Here is a 17,015-nt window from a genome sequence, read left to right as displayed (position 1 = left end):
GGACATGGGTAATTATCCCCAGAAAATCCCCGAGTCTCTGTTTAAATCAGAGTTCGGCTTGTGTTTCAGTCATGAAAAGGTTAGAGGGTGAGAATGACAGGGTCAGAGGTGAGAAACGGGAATGGGGGAGCAAGGACCCCGAATACCCGCCAGTGTCCGCACGATGCCGCCTCCGACGCCTGCCCCTGCGGTGCAGCCCAGCGGGCTGGCGGCTGGCGTGGACTCCGGCACAAGCATGCGACTAACCTCATCCCCCAATAAATCATTTTTCACTGGGACGATGATGATTTTGAAAATGTAACTCAACCTGGCAGCGTGGTTTATGGGGAAAAGGCAGGGCGGGGCTGCAGGACCCGGGGCTCTAAGCTGGGCAACCAGCCGGCCTGTCCTAGGTCATGTTCATCTTGTCAGAGAAGTTTCCGCTCAGGGATCCCCACCAGCAGCGCCCGCAACACTTGGGAACTCGTTAGGAATGATTTGGACCCGCTGAGTCAGCCTTTATTGCCGAAAAGAAAGCGGAAACCCAAAGACTGCCAGTGACTTACCCAAAGTCACACACACAGGGACGGGCCGTGCTGTGAACTCGGTTGTCCCATGACACACAATCCAGGTGGCCCCACTGACCCCACTTCATAACAAAATAGCATAACAAGCCCACAGCCTCATTCTCGCCCTGGGAAGTTATATATTTTTTTAAACTCCATTTGTCTTTTTAAAAAATATATTTCTATTGATTTAAAAGAGGAAGGAAGAGAGAAACATCAATGACGAGAGAGCATCATGGATTGGCTGCCTCCTGTATGCCCCCTATTGGGGATCGAGCCCACAACCCGGGCATGTGCCCTTGACTGGAATCCGACCTGGGACCCTTCAGTCTGCAGGCCGACGCTCTACCCACTGAGCCACACTAGCTGGGGCCAACTCCATTGTCTTTCTGGGCTAATTGAGCTGTGCTCTTAAGTCGCCTGCACCTGAAACCACTGGTGTTTCCACAGCTCTGGCCCGGACCCAGGAGTCTGCATTGTAACTAGCTCCAAGGGGGTCCTTTTCCCCATTGGCACGTGGGGGGGGGGGGGGGGGCGGTGCAGAGCGGCCTCGCTCGCATCTGAGTGTCCATCTGTGAGGTCACCAAGGCGCCTCTTTCCTGAGCTGCCTTTTCAACCTTTCCAGGAAAAGCAATTCCAGTTCAAATCGCTTTGGCTGGGTCTCTGTCCAGAAGGGACTTTTTTTTTTCCAGTAAGAGGTTTAATATAGTTGCGTGTGTTTTCAATCTGCTTTAAAAATACTTCTGTCTGAGAGATGTAGGAACTTGATGGAGACAGATTCGTGGTTTTAAGCATTTAGGAATTATTTTCGGTTGTTTCAATGATGAGATCAAATTACTTGAAAAATGTGCCGTGTGTGTGTGTGTGTGTGTGTGTGTGTGTGTTCACATATCACTGATGGGAAAAGGGATCGTACCCTTATAGGAACTTGGCCACAATTACTATCACCCTTAATTACAGGTCAGCAGAGGTGACAGGATCATAAACCAAATAAGAGGAAAACAATCAAAGAAACTGTGTCGTTTTCAAGACTAAATTAGAATAATTAGGGACTAAGTGGCCGGAGCCACAATCTGGTCCCGCCCTCATCGAGGCCATGATGGTGGCCAGGAAACTCTGATGTCCCTTCCCTCTGGGCCCACCCTAGAGGTCAGCCAGGGTGGGTCCTGCTGGGGCCAGATCTCCGATGGCTCCTCGGTCTGGAGGCGGTTTCCTCATTCCTGGCCAGGACGCACGCCGGTTTCCAGTTAGGACAAGGATGCCCGGATCCACTCCCCACCTCCTGCTGCCTTCAAGCCTCAGCACACTCCGCTCCTTGGGGTCCCCCTCCCCACACACTCCCACGTTTATCCGGTTCCCCACGAGGCGTGTCCTGGGGCTGGACGGTCATTGTTTCGTGTCTGTGTCCTCAGAAAACTGTGAACTTGACGGTTTTAACTTCCTGCCTGTGGCTCCTCCGTAGCCTCTCAAACTCTGTTGAATGGACCTCAATCCACCATCTCCATCGGTCCTACGGGTTGTCTTAACTCCTTTCTCGTTGTGACCTTCTTTCTAGACCAGCAAAGACCCCACAGGCAGCGTCCCCTCATCCTTTCTGCCGAAGCTCCACCCCAGTTCCCCCAGCCGCAGGCCGGCCCAACCGGACTTCTCGCTCAGACTTCCAGGCCTAGGGGCTCAGGGTCCTCCCCAGAAAACGAGATCTCTGTAGCTCTTAATTTCTGAAAGACTCCGAGAACGTAGGAAAAAAATCAAAATGAGGTGAAATAAAAGGGCTCACCCTGTGCCCGCGTCGGGGACCTGAGTGACAGCAGGAAGGCGGGCCACCCCAACGGAGGCTGTCACCGGTTCGCCCAGGAGGAAGAGCTGCCCGCCCCACCCCCAGCGGGAGAAGGTCCCGGCAAAGTGGGAGGTGGGCTGGGCGCTGAGGACGGACACGTGTGGCCCTCGGATGAGTAAGCAGCCTCGCCGTGTTCCTCACACGGGGACAGGGCCTGTCCAGCCGCCAGCTCATCGTGTGGCAGGAACGCTGCGCACATTTGTGCAAGAACAAGAAAAGCCGTAGCATCTCCGGTGCTCAGACAGAGTCTGTATTCAGGTACAGAACATGCCTCAGCAAAGAACATGTGGAGGGTGAGGGTGGCCACAGCTACTGCCGGTGAGCGGCGTGAGGGGAGAGGGCGACCTGACCCAGCGAGGCTCTGATTGGTATGAGCCGCACGTTCCTCTCAGAAACAAAAGCGATTCACAGACTCCGAACAAACGGTGCTTTTAATCAAAGATTTTATTAAATCGGGGCCTCATGATACGTCAGGAATATTCAGTTCCAGAGTCCTGGCCAATAAAACCGAGAGAGGAATTGGTCAGGGCTCATTCTCAGGACGCTGTTAAAAGGTATGAAAAAGTCCTCAATTGCCTGTTGATTCGATGCTGCCCTGTGCAGGGAGAAGCCTTTACCAGGGAAAGGCGGCGGGCAAGTTGCTATGGAAACTTCAAACCTGAGCGCTTCTGTGTTCAGCCAACGAGCCTTTTCAACACAGCATCATAACAATTGTAATTTCAAGAATTAAATTCTTTCCCATCAGGTTCCGGGTACCAGTGCTCAGCTTTTTACGATTTTACGCTCCAGCTGAGAACCAGCACGAGGTTGTTAATTTATGGGCACGTCTCTCAGACTCGCTGCCTTGCAACCTGCTCTAGTTTCAAAACAGTGAAACCTTTTAACCCAACTTTTCTAGGCCCGGCAACGTGTGCTCCCACCCAAAGCTTTGAAACGCTGAGTATCCGCTTGCTTGAGGTGTTTCTGTATTTTATTTTATTTCTGTTAATCCTCACCCGAGGATCCCCCCCCCCCTGATTTTTAGAGAGGGAGGGGGGAAGGGACACATCCACTGGTTGCCTCCTGTATGCGTGCCGACTGGGGTGGGATTGAACCTACAACCCAGGTACGTGCCCTTGAGGTACGAGGGAATTGAACCCTCGACCCTTCAGGGCAGAGGCTGACCTCTAACCCCTGAGCCACGGGCCAGGGCTCTGGTATTTTACTTGGATGGCTATTCTTTCACACCAGCCAGGCCCTATTTAACAGGTGCGGTGTGGGGCCAGGTGGGTGCTTGTGTTGTGGGAGGGATCGCTTTGTAACCTCTATGAATGTGTACCCACTACACACCTATCTGAAACCAATACAAACAAGTGTTGAAGGCAAACTGCAGTTGAAAAATAAAATAATAAGAGGCCAAAAAAAGACATAGATTTGATAGACAGTTACCCCTCAATCTACCGCTGAATGTCAGTGCAAACATCACAGTGGGGCTCGTTTCTACAGTCGCCATTTTGTCCTGTTTGCTGTCCAACTTGTTAAAACACGTTGGTCAACTTGCTTTAGACCAGAGGACAGAGAGCAAGCCGTGATCACGTAGCTCACCTCTCTTTGGGTGGCATGCAGGTTAAAGGTCAGTTAGCTTAGTCTGTCCATTTACAACCAGCTCCAAAGCACTGTGTTTTGCATGAAAGGTCGACTTGCAATGTAAGTGTCTACCTGCACTCACCAAAGTTGAGAATTCTCTACAAAAGCTATTTTTCTCCTCCTCAATATGATTATCATACTTCGATCCATAGAGAAGGAACTGGGTAGGAATATATTACCATTTCAATTCAGCTCAAAATAACTTAATACAATTATTCTCCACTTTCTGGGGGATGGGTGCCACAGCCCCGATGCAGCCTGTGTGTAAATGAAGGACTGTTATCCGGTGCTGCGAGGTGCATCTTGCTGGAGCTGGAAATCTCCCTCACTTGTCCCAGAGAGACAGCAGCGACCCAGTTGCTTTGCCAAGGGTTGCAAATCCACAAGGTTCCCCCGCAGCATCCTGACCTCGGCCTCCAGGGCAAGGAGGAAAAGAGCACGTTGTCATATGGCGCCAAACACCAGGGTACGGTCCGGCTCCTGGACCGGGAATTGACTTGAAAAGAAACTTCTAACCTCTCAGCGGTTTAGCCCACAGGCGTAAACGGCCGGTGGAACCATTTGGCCTGGCCCTGCCGAGGCGTCAGGGACGAGTGGATTAAATGCCTGGCCCAGTGTGGCAGGCTGGCTTTTAAGCTGATGCTTCTGTATGGCCCACACAGGAGGTGATGAGTATCCCATGGCCCTCGGCAGAGAACGGGCTCCCACTCTGGTCAGCGCATCACCGAGGAAAGCACGAGAGAGCAATTTTGAAAATGCGTTCGTGGCGCTTACCTTGGGGGAATCCACGTTCCTGCAGCGGCTGGGACCGCAGCTGGCTGTCCACATGCACCCTCTCCAGGGGCTCCGACCGGAGGGAGACCACGTGAGCTCAATGACCCGCAGGCGAGAAATGTGTTGCTACGAGCTCATTGGTTTGTTTGTTGCTTTTGGGGGGAGGGGGGAGAGGGGTCTAAATCTGTCAAAAAAGACTGCCCTTCTAGACATGTTTGCCAGGTTTGTGACTTCACAAGAAAACTGTGTAGGAACCGTCATGACCTCGGCCCCGCTGTCCCGTGCTCTGGACTCAAGAAGTGAGGCTGCCGTCCTGCCCACAACCCTTCCCACGTGTCCTCAAGTTTTTTGAGAGGCAAACAGAAGGGAAGAACCTCAGAGATACCACAACCCAAAGGGGTCCAATCTAGTTGGGGACATAAAGGAGCTCCAACGTTCCCCCCCAACCCCCGAAGCTGATTTCTTCCTGGTGTGGCGTTCGCAGTCATAAATGACCACGCAGAACCACGATCGGCGCTTTCTGAACAGAACGGAGCATTACACAGAGAGAAAGACATCAAGACACCGGCGTTATCTGACGACTGTGACGTTCAAAGATTCCTTAGGGCTCATCGTCATGGATTCCAGGAAATGGAGAACTTGAGAAACTGGACTGAAGGCACCAACCAGACTGGATCAAGTACAAAATTATCAAGAGACTTCAGGACGTTCGTAACTCAAAATCCCAATGATAAAAGCCAGAGGACATGTGAATGGCATAAAACTTTTATTATTTATTAGCAGTGTATCCTTCTACACTTTAAAATAGAACAGAATATCTTTTGGAAGGTAAACTATTCATAACAAAATACATGTCAAACAATTTTTATTGCAGTAGAATTACTTTGCTATATACTTTCTATGTTATATACATACTCTTCTTGGTTTGTCTATGTATGCACATGTGTATTAATAATTTTTAAGACGTACACATGTAGATACATATGACGAGCATACACACATACGTATGAGAAATTTACAGCAGTCAATTTTACAATCATTTTCATAGCTGCACACAAGTTAGTGTTCACAGAACTAAAAGGTCCATGTGGTTCCCTTTCCCACTTCTCCGATGCCCCCTGGATTGTGTCCCACTGATCAGTTTTTTTTAAAAAATACTATCACCAGCCTGTACAATTCACCAGTCAATCTTTTTTTTATACAATAACTCATAATAAAATATTTCACTATTTCAGGTTTAGAAAAAGTATACAATTTAATTCCATAATTTATGATCCCTAAAAACATACCATTCTCTTTATTTTAAAATCACCTTAGTGCAATTATTTGGTACTGTCGTTCTTGAAGGTTAAGCTAACCCACCTGAGTCAAACATTCATTCAAATGCCTGTTTAAAAGTGTAAAACATAAAACAAACCAGATGTTTGCTGAAGCGCGTGTGACAGTCTGGAGGTACCCGTCCTAATAAATACACTATAAATAACTCAATGGGTGAGCAACGGGGAATCGGGATGCAGGCCCTGACTCCCCAGGAAATGAGCCGGCAGACCTCCGAGCGAGGCCCCTGCGGGGTTCTCCCAGGCCAGCTGCGAGCCCAGGGCCCCTGGGCGGGGTGGAGGGTCCTCCCAGGCCAGCTGCGTGCCCAGGGCTTCTCTCTGAAACGCAGAGAACTGCCTAGCAGCACCCTTTCCCACTGTTTCTCTTCCAGGGTTTGGACACCGATGCCTGGCCACGTGCGATCACGGGCCAGCGCTGCCTCGTACCCAGAGCGGCATCCTCCTGGCTTGGGAGCCCTGAGTCCTTTCCCGGGGGAGACCCCTCTCGGGAGCAACACCCAGCGAGTGCGGGCAGCCGAGACGCTCAGTGTCCAGAAAGCCCCGAGGGTGCAAAACCAAGCGGCTCAGCAACAAAAACAAAGGGGAAAACGCGGCCGGAGCCAGGTCCGAGGCTGAGGCTCTCGCGGGAGAGGAACCTGGGACACTCCTGACCTTGGGCCGACGTCCCCGAAAGGAGGACCTGCCGGCCACGTTCCTGGGGGAACAGTCCCTCTCCAAACGGGCCTCCCTCGGGCCTGCCCCCGAGAGGGTGGCGGCTCATCGCACTGAACAGCGTACTGCACAAATTCAAAGTACAAATGAGTTCTTTTTTGGTAGCAAAGAGCAAGAAAACCTAAGTCAAAATATAGTCTAGCTTTTCCATCATTGTAAATATTTATAAATTTATCAAAATAGGCTTTTTACGTTCACAATACATACATCATGTGACACTGTACAGGTACAAGTAATAAGAAAGGATTCCCGCGGTACATGAAAAATAACCCTTCGAAATCACCGAGCCCGCGTTAAAACGGTCTTCAGAAGTGTCGGTCACACAGCCTCAGTGCCTGTGCGTGGTCTGGGCCAGGCAGCGGCCGGGTCCCCTGAAGGTCGCTTTAACCAGAGGGAGGACGGCGGAGGTATCCGTGTGCCGCAGCCGGTCCTGGCGCTGGTCCCGGTGCAGCGGTGGCGCTAAGAGCAGCGGTCCCCCGACGGCAGGGGCTTAGTAATGAACATACTCAGACTGAAGGGACTGCGCGGGGAGAGACACAGAGGGAGGTTAATGCGGCGCACAGAGCCCTCAGCTCATCACACACTCCTTCCCTCCCTCCCTCCCACTGGGGTCTGCTCCTCAGAAGGTCAGCGAAAGCCAGGAGGGGACAGATGAGAGACGCAAAGCACCGGCTAAGGAGGGGACGTGCAATTCCCAGAGTGACGGCATGAAAGGTTTACATGCTTAAGGGCTTGCCTAAGGGCCCCAGCTGGTGGCTCAATGGGCCCGAACACCAAAAGGTTTCTAGTTCGATTCCCGGTCAGGGCACGCGCCTAGATTGCAGGTTGGATCTCTGGTTGGGTGCGAATGGGAAGCAACTGATCTCTCTCTCTCTCTCTCTCTCTCAGAAAATCAATAAACATATCCTCGGGTGAGGATTAAAAAGCCCACTAATTGCCCTGGCCAGTTTAGCTCAGTGGATAGAGCATCAGCCTGTGAACTTAAAGGTCCTGGGTTCGATTCCGGTCAAGGACACATACCTGTGTTGTGGGATCGATCCCCTGTAGGGGGTGTGCAGGAGGCAATTGATCCATGATTCTCTCTCATCATTGATGTTTCTATCTCTCCCTTTCCCTTCCTCTCTAAAATCAATAAAAATATATTTTTTAAAAGTCACTAATTTATTAGTAGTGATGACAAATTAACTATTATTTGAAAATTGGTAGGTAGGGCTCAACTCGCTTCCATGCTTTTGTGCAATAATATTGAATTTTACTCAAAAATATTAAATGACACCTGTAACTAAATTGGGGATTATTAGAATAGACTTTAAGAATATATATAATTTTGAATGCAACGCAATACATAGCGATTGAACGTTAATGCTTCTAATGCAGTAGAATGGGCAGTCACTTAAATAAATTCCTTGAGAATGGGTGAATTTAATACAAATACCTCGAAAATCCTTTCCTTTGGGGGGGGGGGGGGGCGGAACAAAGCACTACAAGCTTTGAACTCTGACCTTAAGTCCCCAAAGCATTTGTGCGGAAGAGTCAGGCAGTCACAGGAAACAGTGGGAAGTTTCTAAAAATGTAAACAGGGCAAGTTCCTCCCTTATCATGTCAGATACTAACATATACAAGGAGCGTGTCGGGGTACGTAACCAGAAAGCACTGATCGGGTCATGTGACCAGAAAGCACTGATGGGGCTATAACCAGAAAGCACTGATGGGGCCTGTGACCAGAAAGCACTGATCGGGTCATGTGACCAGAAAGCACTGATGGGGTCATGTGACCAGAAAGCACTGATGGGGTCATGTGACCAGAAAGCACTGATGGGGCTGTGACCAGAAAGCACTGATAGGGGTATGTGACCAGAAAGCACTGATCGGGTCATGTGACCAGAAAGCACTGATGGGGTCATGTGACCAGAAAGCACTGATGGGGGCTGTGACCAGAAAGCACTGATGGGGGCCTGTGACCAGAAAGCACTGATCGGGGCTGTGACCAGAAAGCACTGATCGGGTCATGTGACCAGAAAGCACTGATGGGGCTGTGACCAGAAAGCACTGATAGGGGTCATGTGACCAGAAAGCACTGATGGGGCTGTGACCAGAAAGCACTGATAGGGGTATGTGACCAGAAAGCACTGATCGGGGCCTGTGACCAGAAAGCACTGATCGGGTCATGTGACCAGAAAGCACTGATGGGGTCATGTGACCAGAAAGCACTGATGGGGTCATGTGACCAGAAAGCACTGATGGGGGCTGTGACCAGAAAGCACTGATGGGGGCCTGTGACCAGAAAGCACTGATCGGGGCTGTGACCAGAAAGCACTGATCGGGTCATGTGACCAGAAAGCACTGATGGGGCTGTGACCAGAAAGCACTGATCGGGGTCATGTGACCAGAAAGCACTGATGGGGCTGTGACCAGAAAGCACTGATAGGGGTATGTGACCAGAAAGCACTGATCGGGTCATGTGACCAGAAAGCACTGATCGGGTCATGTGACCAGAAAGCACTGATGGGGTCATGTGACCAGAAAGCACTGATGGGGGCTGTGACCAGAAAGCACTGATGGGGGCCTGTGACCAGAAAGCACTGATCGGGGCTGTGACCAGAAAGCACTGATCGGGTCATGTGACCAGAAAGCACTGATGGGGTCATGTGACCAGAAAGCACTGATGGGGTCATGTGACCAGAAAGCACTGATGGGGGCTGTGACCAGAAAGCACTGATGGGGGCCTGTGACCAGAAAGCACTGATCGGGGCTGTGACCAGAAAGCACTGATCGGGTCATGTGACCAGAAAGCACTGATGGGGTCATGTGACCAGAAAGCACTGATCGGGGCTTGTGACCAGAAAGCACTGATGGGGTCATGTGACCAGAAAGCACTGATGGGGAAAGTTAGCCAGGAAAAGACAGAGGGAGGAAAACAACAGCCTCACAGTCACTTTTGAGCAGCAAACAGCAGTCAGAAAGCAGAAACACAAATCAATTGAAACATCAACCGAAGTCCCTGCCCGATTCTCCTGCTTAAACGCCGTAGAACACGGTTTGCTTGATTTGCTCACGTGCCCTTTCCTCCTCCCCCAAGAATTCTTTTCCCAGTCGGTCTGCGGCATTTCATGACGAGGTCGTATCAGTTCTGAGGCCGGTCCGTTTTGTTGACGGTACAGGGATCAGTGAAAAAGGAATCTGTCCATTTTCCAAATAATTTACTAAAAGATTCAAACTATCTTTGTTTACCTTTCAAGTCCCAGAATTTTACATCCTAGCCACAGCCACTCACTAAGGAGGTCTCTATCAACCCCGCGAGCCAACAAGTTACGGCCCTGCGCCCTCAAAGGGCCAGCACCACACCTCATACCGATGTAAAATGAAAGACCAAGGAGTCAGCATTTAATGATACAAACTGAGGGTGAGGGTAGCACTGGGTACAAGTGAAAGACCAGGCGAGGGGTGGGCAGGGACGGCTTGGTGGTTGGGGGCTGGGGGTCTCCAGGCTGCAAGTTTCTGGACGAGGGGGAAGGTTAAGAGCGCCCCTAGGAAGAACGAGAAGGGCTTGGCACGTCGCCCTACGGGGTGTGGTTTATGCCAAGGCTTCAAACCAGGAGGTGCCCGAGCCTCAGGCACTGTAACATACACACACCTGGACCCACGGCGAGAATGTGTATCGACATGATTTCCAATAGGGCTGAATCCAAATCGTTCTTGGGACTATTCTAAAAAGACATTTTCTTTATAAAAACACCCAGGATTAAGCATTCTGACTAAAGTTTTCATTATGCTTGGCCAACTGTTTTTATCATTGCCATAAGAAGTAATACCTAATGCATCTTAAGTACTAAAAAAGGAGGGGAAAATAGCAATGAAAATGAAGGGAGGGAGACCTGAGGCATAAATATTATTTATATAATCAAGAGATTTCAATTACTCAAATAGAATATTCGATTTCTTGTGACCAGTAAGTTCAAGAGGGATATACTGAGTTCAGACCAGATAACTTCATCATGAATATATGAAATGCATACCATAAAATTAATAACACAGCCATAATCAACCTGGAAAACAAGCATAAAGTGACCTTAAATGTGCAGCCCCCAAAGTAAATTATGTCAAAATAAAAGAAGTCTTATTCCCTGAAAGCAGATAGATCTGACATAAAACCAAGTGTTAGGTAAGGAGAGCGAGACAATTTGTTCTCCCTGGAACCTGCTCCGAGTCTGCTGGCAGGTGTAGGCAGTGCCTTTAAGTAGTTAGCTGTTCTGTGTGCTTCTTTGTTAAACAGCCTTGTTACCTAATCATGGTAGGAAAACATCCAATGATTATAGCTATAAATACGGGCAGATCTTTAGTACGTAAACCTATACGATGGCCAACAAAAGCAGAACACGGTAAGGAATCGTGAAAGATTATGGTCTTTGCCAGCAAATGAATGAAACTTATCTTCATGTTCAAATGCCTTGGGCCACAGGACCCAGGGCCCGAATGCCAGTCTCCTACGGGTCCAAATCTCGGCTCAAGGTCCCCGCGTGCTTTTGCCACACTCGTTCCCGCCCCCGCCCCCCGCCCGCGCCCATGCCCCCGCCCCCCCCCCCCCCCCGGCCGCACCCCCGCCACTTTCCCAAGTCCCTCCAGGAAGAAAGAGCAGTTCATCGTTACCCTTGGTTTGAGGTCTAACTACAGAGGCAGAAAAGGGCCTTAAAGTGTTTGTTTTACTGGCACTGATCATTAAAGGGGATACAGCACACGCGTGACAATACGTGTCTTATTTCATATTTAACTCCAGTGTTTCCGTTTTAATGAGCAAGTAGGGGGGGGGGGGGTGAACGCTGGGGAGAGGTCATCTGTAACTGCCTCTGCCATCCCGGCTCCTCCTGGCTCTTCCGCGTCTGTGCTGCTTCTAAGGTAACCGCACACGGAACGTGTGGACTGCGCTCCCAGGAGCAGAAAGCACCCGCCTCTGCTACCCAGGACCCTCCTCCAGTGACACCGGCAGAAACTTAGCTCAATAAGGTTTTTTTGGAAACAGTGACACGAAAAGCCTGTGATAAAATGGGCCTGCAGGAGGCTTCGCATCTCTCCGTAGCGTTCTCTAGCCATTCCTGGGGCCCCAAGAGCCAGCCGACTTGGGTTAACTAAAATGCGACCTAAAACATCCTCTCACCTTCCTACATAACTTTAATAGATTCCCCCCGCCTTGGGGGATGTAATCTGCTTTTCAACAATCACAGGAGCTCAATCGTTAGTGACAGGGTGTTGGCACCTGCCTTGCCTCAGCCATTCCCGAGGAAGCGATGGCCAGTGTTTTTAGTTCATCTGGACACCGAGATTACCCTTGCATTTTCACATGAGGCCTCTTTTCTCTCATCCACTAAAGCCACGTGTGCAGGAAGCCGAGCCCCTCAGCTGGCTGCGTGTTAGAGCGAACGCCGGAGCCCGGAGCAGCTTTTCCTGAGTGTTCGGGGAAGGACAGAGCGCTCCTAACCGCCTGCTCCCTTCGGAGATTACGACCAAGAGCTAAGGGGAGGCACCAGGACATGATCTGGGCCCTGGGGGTCAGGTGAGGACAAGCTGGATGCACCCAGCTCGGTGGGAAGTCTCTCAAACAGAAGAGATGGAATATTCACGACAGAAGACTCAGTCATCTCACCTGATAAAACGCTTCCCCCACCCACGCCCGTCACACACCCCCCAGTTCTCAGCGCTGGGAAACACCGCCCCTGCATGGCAGAGAGGGAACTGGCTTCTCACTGTAAGTGGGTCGGTGAGCACCACTCGCCCCTCGCCCGGGCCAGCAGGAACCTCGGACCGGACCAGCCGAGGAGGCCAGAGAAACAGAAACTCGCGGGCCCCGGGGAGCCCTTCCCATCGTCCCGCTTCCTGTGGGAAGAAGCGTTTAGACGGCCCAGGGCCTCGGGCCTCCATCTTTCCGGGGGCTGAGCTGCTGCTCTTAGGAGAGATGCTAATTGCAGCTTCTTCCCTACTAGACGCCCTCACAAGGCCCGTCGCGCCCGCGCCCCAGGGCTTTCTGGGTCTTTCTCCCAGGTGCCGGGAGGGGACGGCCACACAGCCTCCTGTCCTCCGAGGGTTTAAGAACATCACATCCTCAGGAGCATCAGGAGAAGGGCCGGGTTCTTTAGAAAAGAGACCCACACCCTCAGGACAGCTGCACTGGCCCGGTCGGCGCGGCTCAGGGCTTGAGCATCGACCTAGGAACCAGGAGGTCACAGTTTGACTCCGGGCAGGGCACAGGCCCGGGTTGCAGGCTCCATCCCCAGCATGGAGCGTGCAGGAGGCAGCTGATCCATGGTTCTCTCTCATCACTGATGTTTCTATCTCTCTCTCCCTCTCCCTTCCTCTCTGAAATCAATAAAAATATATTTTTTTTTTAAAAAGAAAGAAAAGCTGCAGTGGGCCCACAGGGAAAACCCACAGCCCCCCGCTTAGCGCCTCATAAAGCAGGGATTTCCATGTGCGCCGGCGGGCGCAGCCCCCTCTCAGGGACCGGGTTTAAGGCAGAGGGAGGAGGCAGGGCAGTGACAGCAGCCCGGCTGCCTCCTGGGGGCTGGGAGAGAAACCGTACCCTGCTGGCAGCTCTCCTTAGAAATGCGTTTTCTTTACAAGAAAATGACAACTTTAAGGGGGAGAGGAGGGAGCGAGCAGCCGCTGCCCACACAGACTATGGCTTTAGATTTAATTATTGGAAAATTACCCTATTTGGGCCAGAGAGAGAGAGGAGGAGGAGAAGGAAAATAAGAAAATAGCGACTGAACCCAAGATGAGGTTATATAAGCGGGAGGGTGAGGCATCGAAGGATTCCACCGGCCACGCGGAGACCCAGAAACACGCGCTGCTTCGGGCCCCACCACGGGGCTCTGGGTACCCGCCGCAACCTGGGCGGCACCGGCCTCAGCCGTGACCGGGGCCAGGTGCTCACGGACCGGCTCCACGTCCCACACCCGCGCTGCCAAGGGCAGGGCCTCCCCTCGGGTCTGACAGCGGCCGCCTCCATCAGGGGGTGCAAGCAGGCGGCCTCCACTCCTGGGCAGTGTCTGACCTCGAACCCCGCTGCGCACACGGAAACGCACGACCCCGTCAGCCGCCGCGGTGAGGATTGAGGCTTTGCCGACACGCATGCACCCACAGCGGAGTGGGATTCGAGTCAAAGTTGGGCGGGGGAGGCTGGCAACTGACTGGATCCTGATCGCCACAGGAATCTAGCGATGGGCAACACGCCCCTGGGAGTAAAGTCGGGGGGATATGCGCAGAAGGACATGTGGACGGAGGGGGAGAAACTTTAACAAGGCCTGAGGTAGAGGTGGGCGTGGCCGAGTTCAACCAACACACACACACATGCGCACACACGTGTGCACACTGCACACACATGCGCACTACATACAGGTGCGCACACATGCATGCTGCATACACACACACTCACACTGTATCCCCACGTTAGAAAAGTGGCTTCTGATCTGCCATCTGAGGACGTGGGTCCCACTGTCGCCCACGGGGCCACCGCTCGGCTGAGGGCACCGCACCCGCACGCCCTCTCCTCGCCTGCGGAGCCAGCCTCTCCCCGATAACACGAGGAAACGTGTGGAGAACGCGGGCAGGAGGGCGACCCGGGGGGAATCAGTGCGGCTGCTGACGTTGGCCACGTGCCCTGACCGGTGCGGGCTCGCTCTCCTTCCTTCCCTGTCCTTGTTCCCCCAAATCAGAACTCACACCCGCAGACCTCAGTCCCCATGCACTGGAGTCACGGGTTCGATTCCCGGTCAGGGCACAGGCCTGAGGTGCAGGCTCGATCCCCAGTAGGGGGCGCGCAGGAGGCAGCCAATTGATGTTCCTCTCTCTCCCTTCCTCTCTAAAATCAATAAAAAGGGATTTTTTTTGTTTAAAGATTTACCCCAACAGGGATCCCCAGTCAGGAAAGGGGGCTGGTACCCTGTGGGTAAAGCGTGTTTGGGGAGCTTTCATCCAGTCTCCTGGGGAACGGCAGCTCATTCTGCCCGTCGTCCTGATATCCTGCTTCTGCCTACACCCCAGGGACCCCCATGAGCCTGCCTTATGCTCACCTCCCCGGGCCACCGAGTGAATGCTGGGCCAGTGCCCTGCGGAGGGGATGCGCTCAAGGACCTAAGGCTCCGTCCTGAGAAGATATTGCTCACGATTCACCCTTTAATGCGGCGGAGGAGGAGGTCCCGGCGGCGGCCGCCCGCCCAGCACCCGTCTGCCCTGGGAACCACTCCGGCTTGGAGCAGGCTGGCAGGCTACCGCACAGGGAGGAGAGAAGGAGGGAGGAGGAGCCCGGTGGGAGCTGGGCATTTACTTGACAGAGAGGGGAGCCAGCGGGTGGACGGGATGCGCCCACAGTCCCGGCAGAGAGGGGCGCTCAGAAGGCCTCCTTGGTGCTGTTGAATTTCTTTGGGGGCAGCCGGGGTGAGGGGGGTGAGGAGGGCGAGGAGGGCGAGGAGGGCGAGGATGGCGATGCCCCGAAGCTGCGATCGGGGGTCTGCGGGCCGAGCGGCGGTGTCTGTGTACTTACGGGGATGGACCGGCTCAGGAACCGGGCCGAGGAGGAGGACAGGCCGGTGTAGGAGGCCCGGGGGCTGGGGGCAGCAGGGCCGGGGCCCAGCTCCTCCGTCTTGGCGCTCGGGGGGCCCCGCTGGCTGCTCGGGGGGCTGCGGCTGTACTGGTTGTTGTTGAGCTCGGGGTAGTTTCTGGATGACGCCTGGGAGCTGCCATTGAGGAGGTTGGCGAAGGGACTGGCGGCAAAGCCCACCTTGCAGGGCAAGGTCTTTCTGCTGTCCGGGTCCTCCGTGGCCGCGCTCAGGTTCCCCAGAGAGCTGGCCAGCCGGGAGTTTACGGAGAAGCTGGAGGGACACAGGAACACGACAGCGGCTCGAGTCCAGACACAGCACGGCACTGGAGGTGCCCGGCCGAGAACAGTGCCGGGACACAGGGGCAGATCGTGGTGCTATTGGACCAGAAATCGGGGTGCTGTTGGTCCTGCGATCAGAGTGCTGTTGGTCCTGAGATCGGGGTGCTATTGGATCTGTGATCGGGGTGCTATTGGACCTGCTATCGGGGTGCTGTAGGATGCGAGATTGGGGTGCTATTGGACCTGAGATCAGGGTGCTATTGGACGCGAGATCAGGTGCTATAGGACATGCGATCAGGGTGCTATTGGACGCGAGATCGGGGTCCTGTTGGACTTGCAATCGGGGTGCTGCTGGTCCTGAGGCAGGAAGTAAGTGAACTCTAAGCAAAGAGTGAGAAGCGCAAGCTTTAACTCATAGGTATTTGATCACATGGCTCCATGAACCGTCCCGGCCGCCTCGGGAGGAATGACCATCGGCTGTACCTTAGCACATACAACTCAGCTCCGTTTTCAAATCAGGCGACTACAGAAAGGGTGCCGCCCGCCATCCCTCCGCAGCCTGGTCCCCACAACGCAGGAGGGGACAGGGGCCGGGAGGGCACAGAGCCTTTGTGGTTGCTCTCCCCTCCCCCAAGGGCAGCCGAACTCCCTGCTGCTGACCTGGACCCCGGCCCTCGGAGGGGGAGTTACCTTCTCCCACTGGCGCCCAAGGCCAAGCTGCCCCTGGTGATCCGCTTGGCCGTGGCGGACGGGGACGAAGCCACTTTGCAGATCTTCAGAGCAGACGCAGATCCTTGTGAGGAAGAAGCCAGTCTGTGGGGAGAAAACAGAGCCAAGTGTCACGGGAAAGCTGTGCCACGTGGACACTCAGCCATCGGCGAGGGCGAGGCAAACGCCCGGGGCAGCCGCCACCCAGACAGCGGGCCTGCCGAGCGCTCTCCGGGAGCCTCGGCGCCCAGCCCCCTTTGCAAGTGGCCGTGCCCGGGTCCAACCCGGGACCCCACGCCCTGCTCTTCACCTCCCGCCGTCCTGGGTCCCCTCCCTCCTCCTGTCCTCTCCTCCCACCGGCCAGGCTGGGGCGAGGCCACGGCTGTGCCTTATCCCAACTGCTAGTCACATCTTTGCCTCCGACCCCCTGAGAGTCCACGGCTGCACAGCCTCCGGCGGCACCTGCACCCTCTCATCCTGTGGCTTCGCGGTGGAACCACCTCCTCTTTCCTCGGGGCCGGCGCTCTCCAGGGCCTCCCGGTTCGGGTCAAACCTCTCTCCTGCCCCCGCCAAGCCCTGCACCGAGTCCTGGAACCCCCATGGCCTGA

The 17,015-nt window shown here is 53.6% G+C and overlaps 1 protein-coding gene across 8 annotated transcripts in view; it reads right to left on the bottom strand.

Moving 5' to 3' along the window:
• Positions 1-5,529: 5,529 nt before the first annotated feature.
• Positions 5,530-17,015, bottom strand: part of CDC14A (cell division cycle 14A) — a 67,337-nt gene continuing 55,851 nt past the window's right edge. For 7 of the 8 annotated variants that reach the window (XM_070396095.1, XM_070396088.1, XM_070396092.1 and 4 more), the window contains 3 exons: positions 16,390-16,512; positions 15,364-15,691; positions 5,530-7,350 (listed from right to left, as the gene is read on the bottom strand). In XM_070396095.1, coding sequence (XP_070252196.1) covers positions 7,321-7,350; positions 15,364-15,691; positions 16,390-16,512 — 481 coding nt within the window. In that variant the 3' untranslated portion in view covers positions 5,530-7,320. Of the gene's footprint in view, positions 7,351-15,163; positions 15,692-16,389; positions 16,513-17,015 lie in introns of those variants that run through there. The other variant, XM_070396087.1, reaches the window with a different exon arrangement.

The sequence above is a fragment of the Myotis yumanensis genome, unplaced genomic scaffold, assembly GCF_028538775.1.
Source record: "Myotis yumanensis isolate MYYU_CA2020_CCGP unplaced genomic scaffold, mMyoYum1.0.hap1 SCAF_17, whole genome shotgun sequence".
Classification (NCBI taxonomy): domain Eukaryota; kingdom Metazoa; phylum Chordata; class Mammalia; order Chiroptera; family Vespertilionidae; genus Myotis; species Myotis yumanensis.
The sequence above is the reverse complement of the archived record's forward strand: the minus strand, read 5'-3'. Positions and strand labels throughout refer to the sequence as shown.